The sequence below is a fragment of the Poecilia formosa genome, unplaced genomic scaffold (genome assembly GCF_000485575.1).
Source record: "Poecilia formosa unplaced genomic scaffold, Poecilia_formosa-5.1.2 Scaffold246, whole genome shotgun sequence".
NCBI classification, from domain to species: domain Eukaryota; kingdom Metazoa; phylum Chordata; class Actinopteri; order Cyprinodontiformes; family Poeciliidae; genus Poecilia; species Poecilia formosa.
In genome coordinates, this window is record NW_006800185.1 from 1 (window position 1) to 10,486 (window position 10,486).

At 37.0% G+C, this 10,486-nt stretch overlaps 1 protein-coding gene across 2 annotated transcripts; it reads left to right on the plus strand.

The window, feature by feature from the left end:
- Nucleotides 1–21: 21 nt before the first annotated feature.
- Nucleotides 22–5,073, plus strand: LOC103150244 (cytochrome c oxidase subunit 5A, mitochondrial-like). Of its 2 annotated transcripts, XM_007569779.2 has the most exons (5): nt 22–180; nt 892–1,008; nt 4,323–4,444; nt 4,534–4,643; nt 4,719–5,073. In XM_007569779.2, the coding sequence occupies exons 1-5, from the start codon at nt 108–110 to the stop codon at nt 4,720–4,722; spliced, it is 426 nt and encodes a 141-aa protein (XP_007569841.1). In that variant the 5' UTR covers nt 22–107; the 3' UTR covers nt 4,723–5,073. The 2 variants fall into 2 exon arrangements, with proteins under 2 accessions (XP_007569841.1, XP_007569842.1); XM_007569780.2 differs by lacking the exon at nt 4,719–5,073 and having other exon boundaries at nt 4,534–4,647.
- Nucleotides 5,074–10,486: the final 5,413 nt, after the last annotated feature.

Consider the following 10,486-nt stretch of genomic DNA (forward strand, 5'->3'; position numbering starts at 1 on the left):
CGCTTTGCACATGCGCAGAAGGATCTCACCTATTTGCTGGCGCCTGCCGTTAGAGCCGCTTCCTCCGGATAAATCATACCGGGTTGTCTCGCTGGCTGTACCGCATCATGTTCAGAGCTGCCGTCCGACTGTCGGTCTCCGGTGCTCGGAGTTTAACTCGAACACAACCGAGGTGCCAAGGTATTTGTTTATTGTTTCTCTCCTAGAAATGGCTGTTTAAATGCGGCAGAGTGTGAAACCGTAGGGGCGAAGTTCATGCGGATATCCAGTGTCTGTCGGCACACTGCGGTCCCAGCTAAGCTAGCTAACCAGCCGGCCACTTAATAATACATTCAGTTTGGTTAAGGTTTTTAACATGTTGGTCAATTGGTCAACATAAAAAACGTAAAAATACATAATCTGAGGCTGCTGTGTTGTGATATTATCCAAATGTTTCGCTCTGGGGTAGTTGTGTCCTTGCCGTGACCCAGCTGGGACATGCTAACATGCTAACTGTGTCGGTTCATCTGCTGAGTGAACCAGCTGCGGACATCTCTGCACTAAAATGGACTGGCAGCGTCTTCAGCGCCTGAGAAAACCACATCATCCTGATGCTTACGTGATGTTACAGCTGATCTAATTCACTTATTTTAGGTCAGAATGATCTGCAGGATATCCATTTGATTTACAGTAGATCTTACGTATCTAATGCGTAAGTGTATCATCAGCTACGTGCAGTCCTATATCCGGACAATGGAAGTAATCCACCTGACGCGCAGCATTTGCCCTTTTTCTCCTTCACTCGCTGCAAACTTTCCCTCTTATGACCCTCCGTGTGACAACGTTGTGCAACACTGAACACCACTGAAAATGACTTTAAGGCACTGATTGTTGCTTGTTTTTATCCCACAGCTCCTCTGGCATCGAGGTGTTACTCCCACGGGAAACAGGAGACAGATGAAGAGTTTGACGCCCGCTGGATTACATACTTCAACAAGCCTGACATCGATGCATGGGAGTTGAGGAAAGGTGGGTTTTTAATCACACTAAATCTGTGCAAGACGACACAAATAATTGTGCAGAAAAATATTAAACTTTGGTATGAGGAAGTTGTTTCTACAAGGTCGGTTAATATTAACTGCAGATCAACAGGGGTTTTCTCAGACTAATATCAAAAGGTAAAGATAATTTTATTTACATAGCACATCTTCAGCAACAAGGCAATACAAAGCGCTTTACAGGAATTAAAAGGAAATGCCAACAAAATGACAGAGCAAAAGAAGAAAAAGATCTAAAGTATGTTAACTAGGTTCTCCTGTTCAGGGTTGCTATGTTCCCTCAGGTCTAATTCCACTTCTGGGTTGGGAGAACAGGATTCTGAAAAAGAGTCTAACAATGTTGATCCAAAAGTGTCTTCTGGGCCTCTGGTCTCTGCATCTAAATAGACTCAGTCAGTCTGGATTAATTCCTCATCACAACATCCAGGCCATACGGATCATCTTTAATTTTCAGACTGCATTACTTAGGTTAGTAAAGATTAGTTTGGATTGTCTCGCAGAACCGTTTTTAGAATTAACCGCAGTTAAAAGTTTTTTCATCAGCAGTGCTGTGGAGCGCAGACGCGCTTTTAGAATAGGAACTTATGTTATTTTAGATAGCTGGATGGTGCTTTGCTCTCCTAACTGTCTTAGTTTTGAGATGGTACTGTTGAGGAGTGCTCAGTATGTTGTTGTTCTGCGTTTTAAGTCATTTTGTACTCAAAATGATTTTAGATTAGATGTTTGTTCCTTATGATTGTAGATCTGCAGTAGGTCTTTTCATATAGCCTATTTATAATCTGCATGTGTAATTCCAGGAAAAATCTACAATTAAATATGATAAATGTCCAACTGATCTAATAAACATGCAGTGGTAATCTTTCTGTTAATGTATATAATCAGTTAAATAAAGCTTTTCAGATCTTCTCTCGTTTGCATTAATTTTTTTTTTTTAACTTCCTTTAAAGATCTTACCTTACTTTCTATCGCTCACTGACTAGAAGTAGAATAAATGTAATGAATTTTGGGATTTATTCACCAACAAAGTAAATGTGAAGCAGATAAAAGCAGCACAAAATCTATAAATGTATAACCCTTTCTTACTATCTGGTCTGAACTGAATAAAACTCGGTGTCCTGCTATCAGTCAGGTTCTGTTGCTCCCAGCTGTAATTCAGTGAAGAATGGCATCTTTGGTGAATATGAAGAAACACCAAAAAGTAACTGGAAAAAGTTTTTTTTTAAGGAACTTTACTGATTCCTGGAAACGTAAAGATCAGTTGTTTAAGTTTGCTGTAGTTGGAGTCAAAACTTGCGAGTTGAGGAATTTTTATTGCACAGCGAGATGCAATTTTCTTTAACTGTTTCCATCTGCTTTAATGTACAGCTTTACACAATGTTGTTAAAACAAACTATTTTGCTTTTGTATTTGTTTTTTTTGTTTTTACAGTTTCCTTTGAGGCAACCAGACTGACAGGTCTCTGTTTCTAACAACAGGTGTTTCAGGCCACTTTCACAATTTGGTTAGATTCTCTTAGGCTCCACTTGGCAACAAACTGTCCTCTCTGGTGCCTCCAGTAACGGGGCTGAGGTATAAAATACAAGTTTGTGTTTCCATAAAAGGAGCTTTTCCGCATCTGGAGATTTTTTTTAACCCTTTGCCGTAAAGATGTGATTTAAGGTTTTTACTCCAAGTTGGAGACAGAAGTGAAAGTTAACTGTTAGTTTACTGGAGTTTTTGATACATTTTTAGAAAAAATGGCACCTTTCTCTGCATTTTAGCTTTATTTTTTTGGCTGCTGTTATCGCAACAGAAACTGCTCTAGATAATAGTGAATGCTCTGAAATATAATCCTCCTTGTTTTGTTTGCAACTGATCCAATACATGTTGAAACGCAGGTTCTTAATACCAGGAAGAAGTAGTTGTTAGACGACAATGCTTGTCATCCGGTGAGAAGTCAGGAAATGCTACATTAGATGATCAGTTTTGTTTAGTCTGTTTAAAATGTTTCCAAATATGGTTCTGCTACCATTTTGTCAAAACATTTCTACTTGCTTTAAACTACATGATTTTTTTTCTTAGAGCAAACAAATCAGTGTTAAAGTTTTATGTTAGCATTATTGACTCGTGTAGATCAGTTATTGGGATTAATCTGTGATTTGTTGTATTTTTAATGGTTTGTTTTTGTAGCCAGAGCTCTGAGTCAGCTAATAGACAAAAATATATATTTCTAACAATGTTCCTTTAATGAAAATATGTTTAAAATGAATTAAATAAATGTTTGATGTTAGTCATTTTGTATGTTTTCCAGTTTTGGCTTATTTTGTGGGTAAGTTTCTCTACCAGCTTCACATAGTTACTTTATCTTTACTTTGTATTTACTTCATCTTAGCCTAGCATGTTTTTTGAGAGGCAATAGGCCCGCCTCCTGGTTCTGATTGGTTGTTTCTAGTTGGGCTCAGGCAGAGGAGCTAATTTCTTTTGCAGATTATCTGTCTTGTATTGCATCAGTATTTAGATGCAGAGACCAGAAGACACTTTTGGATCAACATTGTTAGATACGTAGCAACCCTGAACAGGAGCATCTAGTTTATACTTTAGATCAACATTAGATTATTTTTCTTTTTTCTTTCCTTTGGTTTGTTATTTTGTTTGTTTTTGTCCTTTTAATTCCTGTAAAGCATTTTGCATTGCCTTGTTGTTGAAAATGTGCTGTATAAATAAAATTACATTTACCTTTGTAGCATAGTGTGACAAAATAGTGACAATTTAATTTCAACAAATATTTAAACAAAAAATTTTTTAAAAGTTACGTACTGCAGCTTCAAAGCTTTTCATCGCTTTTATCTACAGACTTTTCTGAAAATATACTTTTGACATATACCTACTATGGAAGATTTATTTTGAAAGGACCACTATTTTTCTTTCTATTTTTAGGTTTTAAAATACAGAAGAAAAAAATACTTTTTTTTGTTTTAGCAAAAAGTGATGGATGTAATTGATATTGGAAAAAGAAAAAGCAAATATTTTTCAACCTAATGACAACATTAGATATAAAAATGTTGCCGGTGTCATTCTGTTGTGGAAATTCAATTAAATTATTCAGAGAAAAACTGTAAAATTGCAAAAGTTCCAGTTATTATATTTATATTTAGAACCACGAATCAGAGCTGCAGGTTTCAGATCCATGAGATCAAAAGTTTAGTTTACAGGAAGTCAAAAGAAGTGGAAAATTGGCATGGGTCTGAGAATATAACAGGTGGTTCTGTGTTTCCTGCAGCTCGTAAAGTGTAAACTGTGTTTCAGGGATGAACACGTTGATCGGGTACGACCTGGTACCAGAACCAAAGATCCTTGAGGCGGTGCTGAGAGCCTGCCGCAGACTAAACGACCTGGCCAGCGCCATCCGCATCCTGGAGGCGGTGAAGGTCAGACATTCAGAACGTCTGGGAATAATGTCAGCCAAAAATAAATGAAGATTTCAGTGATAAACTAACGGAGTTTAACTTTGACCCAGGACAAGGCCGGGCCTCACAAAGACATCTACCCGTACGTGATCCAGGAGCTCAAGCCCGTATTAAGTGAACTCGGCATTTCTACACCTGAAGAGCTTGGACTTGATAAAATGTAAGTTTATTCATTTTAAATTAAATCAAGCATTTCACCTCTTCTAAATAACCTTTCTTTTTTTTTTTTCCACAGATGATATACAAGAAGATCGAGCTCTTGCATTTAAATGTTGGCCTCATCAAAACATGTCTGAATTAAATTTTGCCTTTACTGGTTTCTTTTGCTTGTAAAATATGGATAAATATACTGTCTTCGCGTGTCGTAAACATACTGGAATTTTATTTTTTTGTTTTGTGAAAGTTCAACAATCTGTTTAGCAATACTTAAGTACAAGTTGCTCTAGATGAAAGCATTACCAAATGATTCACACCACCTGAATGCTTGTGAACCACCAGGGGGCAGCAGAGTCGCATGAATGTAAAGATTACATCTGTTCATTTCAGGGAAAATTTATTTGCGGGTTGAATAAAATTAATCAGCGATGGCATTGGTGTAATGTGGTTACTATTTGGAATTTTATTATTATTATATCAGTTAAAGTATGGATTTTTTTTTATTTATAAGAGTGAAATATGGCTTCCAGATTTTATTCATTATTAAATATTTGGAGGATATTTATTTGCCAAATATATTTACATTTATAAACATTATATAAACATACTGAACTAAATATATGTATATAGTAGATGTATATAAAAATGCATTTTTATATATTTTCATATACGAGGATATTTTATATTCTTACCCTGATTGACTGATTTACCTTGTAGCAAATTGTTTTGTGAAAACTCATTAAGCATTTTAGTTTTTAAGTTGCTGACAATTCTGCCGCATAACAAACCATAATCATTAATATTCATGTACAAAAATTAATTAGAACCCATATAAACTTCAAATATAATAGTCCTATAAAAGTTTTTAAAAAGTACAGACATTGACAGTTTTTCTAGTTTTCTGAAATCTAGCCTTTAAGATTTTTTTTTTTATTTAATTTTTTTTTTACAAAAAATAACTTTTAAATATGTATATATTTATTTGGTGTATGATAAATGAATAGATGTGACCATTTTCAGTGGTTCCATTAGATCTGATTACAGTTGTTCAGGATGCCTGAGTCGAATATTAAACCAACAAGATTTGTAGAAATGTAAATATTTTAAACTCAAATGTGCAGATTGGTGTAGAAATTATTCTTGAAAACCAACGAAATTTGATTTTTGTTAATTTTTCCCTCTTTTTGTTTGCTTTTGCATTTATTGCTTGTAGTTTCCTTCACATCCATGAAAGGCCTGCTGGACGGCTGCAGAGTTATGTTCATATCCTGTAATCAATCAGGTCACGTCAACTGCCTCTGCCATGGGCTTTATTTAGGACGGGGCGGGGCAACTATAGCCACAAATTACCACCCACAGGGTTATCACTTTGAGTAAGAATAGAAGCACTTCAAGTAAAGTTCTGGTTCATTCTTTCAGTGCCCTGTGGAAAATATTCATACCTGCTGAGCTTTTTCTCAAATATCATCTCAGATTAACTTAAAGTGGTGCCAAATTGTGAAGTGTATCATTTCTAAAAGTCTCCAAATGCAAATTAGAAAAGTGTTGTAAGTATTCAGCTCCCCTTATAAGTCAGTTTATTGGTAAATTAGGCCCAACTGTGTGTAATAGTTGGTTTTTCTGTGAGAACAAACATCATGAAGACAGAGGAACAAAGCAGGCAGGTCAGAGATGAAATCGTGGAAAAGTTTGAAGCCGGGTTTGGTTGTAAAATCCAGATCTGATGATCTCCCGGGGCCCCGTCCAGTCCGCCGTGAGGAAATGGAAAAGGTTTGGCACATCGAAGAGCCTACCAAGACACAGCCGTCCTAAAGTTGCGGCCCAGAGAAGGCCTGAGCTGAGCAGAGTCGCTCCCAAGGCTCTGCCGGCGACTCTGGAGGAGCTGCAGGGGTCAACAACTCAGGTAGGAGAACCTGATAACAAAATCTGGCAAGAATAAAATCAGAAAAAAAGTTCTGTCATATTCGGAGATGGCAAATGTGAAATATGGTGGTGGCAGCATTATGCTGTGGTGATGCATGCACTTTTTGTTAAATTCACAGATTCTCTGCTTTCAATTTAACATTTTACCCAGAGTACTCAAAAATTGTACTCAAGGTTATCACTACTTCAGCATATTTTTACTCAAGTAAAAGTGAAAAGTAGCCATGCAAAAAATGACTAAAGTAAAAGTAAAAGAAGTATTTGCCAAAAAGTATCAAGTACTGAGTAACTGATCAATTTATCAATCATTGAATATTTAAAAAATTACGTCATCAGACGGGTTAAAATATAAAGTTAAGTGAAATTTCTGGAATTTTAAGGATGAAAATAATAATTCAAATAACAATCAGGCAAAATAAAACATTTTCTCTCAATATAAAACTTATGAAACTTTAAAACTGCAGGTGTGTTTTTGTCTGAATTTTTGGTTAAAACATGTTTGTTTTTCATCCAAAACATACAGAAATTATACTCATGTAAAAGAAAAAAGTACAGGCGTGATAAAAATACTCCTTAAAGTAAATTTTTCCAAAAGGTTACTCCACTAAATTACATCGAGTAAATGTAATTAATTACTCAACTCTGATTTCACCCATTATTAGTATCAGACTTTCTAGATGAATAGACCAAAAGGTGGCTCTACATTTTAAAAAATATTTATTATATTAAAAAAAAAAATGCAATATATATTTGGTTTATCCCCCCAAATCAAACCGAAATGCCCGCAAACGTTACGTAAACAATGCGGTGCTTGATTGGCTGAAACCGCGGGGTGTTTAGTTGCAACAGGAGAAAACAGATTAGTTTAGATTTAAATTTAACGTATTTTCACCTTTTTGTTTTAAAAAATCAGTTCTGTTTTCTTTAACTGCAGGTCTCTGCAGTTAAAATCTGACTGAATGATAATCAGAGGATCGAGTGGGAGTTTTCTCGTGGAGAGGGTGGGAAGTTTCTCATCGCTCCTCCAAGGAGAGGAAAGGAAGAGGAAAAAAAAACACTTGAGTATTTTTTACGCACAGGGCGGGCCTTTCATTCACCCGGGCTGTGGGTGAGGGGGTCACCTAGTCAGAGACAATCAAAGATGTTTGAGTTTCCATGCGCAGTGACCAGGGAGGTAACACTGCGCGTTATTTACCCCTCCTCCAGCTCCGACCGCTCCGGCCTCCCACACCGACCCAGGCTTTTAAAGTCACCCCGGTCCAAAAGAGCAAAACAAAAACCAAGAAAACGCGTTCCTAAAGGACAGCGCTGCTGAGGAGATGTGACTTAATTCTGCCCGGAGGAACCGAGGAAAACAAAACAAACCTGTTGGCGACGATGAATTACTCCAGGGCGCAAATGGTGAGTGTCGACGCTCCCACTCGTGTTTGTTACAGTAACAAAGCCACTGTGGGTTGATGAAGACGTTACAGAGCGCAGGTTTACCATGAGGTTGTCTCTGAAATGTGGGATAATTTGCGGGGGAAAATTAGACGCGCTGTTTGTAACAGAAACACGGCGCCGGGCAGGATGGTTCATGATTTAGCCGCTTTTTAGCAAAGCGAGACGTTTGTCATGCCGATGACTGAATGAATTCATGAGTTCATGTAAATTAATGACTGCCTGTTTTTATTTGTAAGCGTATAAAACTTCAAATCCACTTTAAATTTGCAGTTAACCTCCCCTCACCCGATGACTTTGATGGTTGTTTTAAAGTTTTATCTGTTCATTCACCCTCTAGAAATGAACCGATCATTATTTTCCGGACCGATACCGATTGTATTTTATTTTAAGGTTCACTTTTTTACTTCTCAAGGCTTTTTATAGAAAAAAAATAATTAAAATTTAATCATGCATATGCAACTTGGTTCTAGGTATCAAACACTACAGTATGTGCTATTAATTTTTATTAAGAAAAGTTTCTACATAAGGAAACCCTAAAGATTGCATCGATTTGTTGGATTTAGTCCATTTTTATTTGTATTTTATTATAAAAACTAAAACAAGCACAAGCTCATTTGCTGAAACTTTTGTTTCAATTCATGAAATCTAATTTCTGGGCGTCATATTGGATGATAAATGTTGCTGAAAACCTGCAAAGTAAAATCAAAACCAGCTCAAAGTGTTGCTGTTTTGAGAAGAATAAGATTTTCCTCTGGATTACAAATCTCAGTTTATTTTATATAATACTTTCATTGTAGCATATTTGAGTTATTGTGTAGAAGTTTGAGGCAAAACATGCAAAATAAAACATACAGCAATAAAAAAAACAAGACAAAATTCAGTCAGAATGCTAAATAAAGTGGAAGATTGGTAACGTACAAATAAGTTATGTTTTAAATAAAATGAAATTGTATATGAATAATATGCAGTACTGGAACAAATTGAGACCACTTTAAATGATCAGTGTCTACTTTGTATATGTTTGAGTAAAATGAACATTGTTCTTTTATTCTATGAGCTACTGACAACATGTCTCTGAATTTCCAAGCAAAAATTTAGTATTTATTTGCAGAAAATGAGAAATGGTCAAAATAACAAAAATATGCAGAGCTTCCAGAGCTCAAATAATGCAAAGAAAACGGTTTCATATTCATTTAGAAACAACAAAACTAATGTTTTAACTCTGGAATTAGTATTTGGTGGAATAACCAGCAGGTTTTTAATGGGGTTCAGTGCAGAGGGCTGGTAGTTTTTTTTTTTGTTTTCCAGCGTTTATGTTCAAAGTAACCAAAAAGAGTTTTTGTATAACAGTTTTTGGGGTAGATCAACAGAAAGGATTAAATGATGAGCTCAATGTAATTCATTAATTATTATGGGTGAATTATTTTGGGATAGTATAAGATCTCCTTATATGTGATCTTATCCGGTGATCTCATTTACCTCATCAAAGGTCTAAAAATCAGCCGCCGTCCTTCTGCGTTTAGAGACGTTTGACTGACCGGCTGCACGTTTTCAGTTTACAATAGTCACCCCACTGTTACCAACTCAGCAGCTTCCTTGCTATGTTCAGCAACATTTCAGATGATAAAATCAGTCAAAATTGGAATCGGAAGGTCAGGCTTTTTAAAGATCAACAATCAATGCGCCCATATTAATTATTCTTAAAAAAACAAACACACAAATAAGCCCTGTTCCAATCACCAGTCAGAGCCAATAAGGAAAAAACTTTCCGATTCTGAAACAGGGTTTCCCCCAGTGTATTGTAAGCCTGGCGGGCCACCAGGCTTTACTTGTGCCCCCACCAGGCTAAGCATTGCTTTTTTATTTAATTTTTTTTAAATGTCTGCGTTTTTTTTAAGACTTTATAGTTGGTCTTAAGGTATTAATCTTCCAATCTTTTAATAACACATAATTATCAAGTGATATTTTAAAATTTCCTGCCAACTTTAAACATTTTGTAACTCAAAAACACGACAGACTGCCTCTGGGCGTTTTCTGGGGGAAACCTTGTGACATTTAGTCATCTGATTGGTGCATCAGGTCTCTAAGCTTCTGATAATTTAGTGTTTTTTGTTTGTTTTCGTCCACAGTCGAACCTCTCTGAGGAGGGGAGTCTGCAGCAGTCCGCTCCTGCAGGCGTGAAGCTGGGGGCGGTGATGGAGCAGCTGCAGAGGCACCCAGGAGCCAAACTGGAGATGAACCTGCAGGAGAAACATTTCCTTCAAGCTCAGTTCCTCTTGGCCCATCAGGCCGCGGCGGCCCGAGGGCCCGGCGGCTCCAGGCCGGACCCCCTGCTGTGTGGGGAACCAGATGGACCGATCCACCAAACCGTCCCGAACCAGAGGGAGCCGAAGCAGGAGAGCGAAGATTCGGACGGAGAACAGCGGGAGATGCTGGAGCCTGGAGAAGGGGAAGATGAGAGGAAAATGAGTTTCCAACATG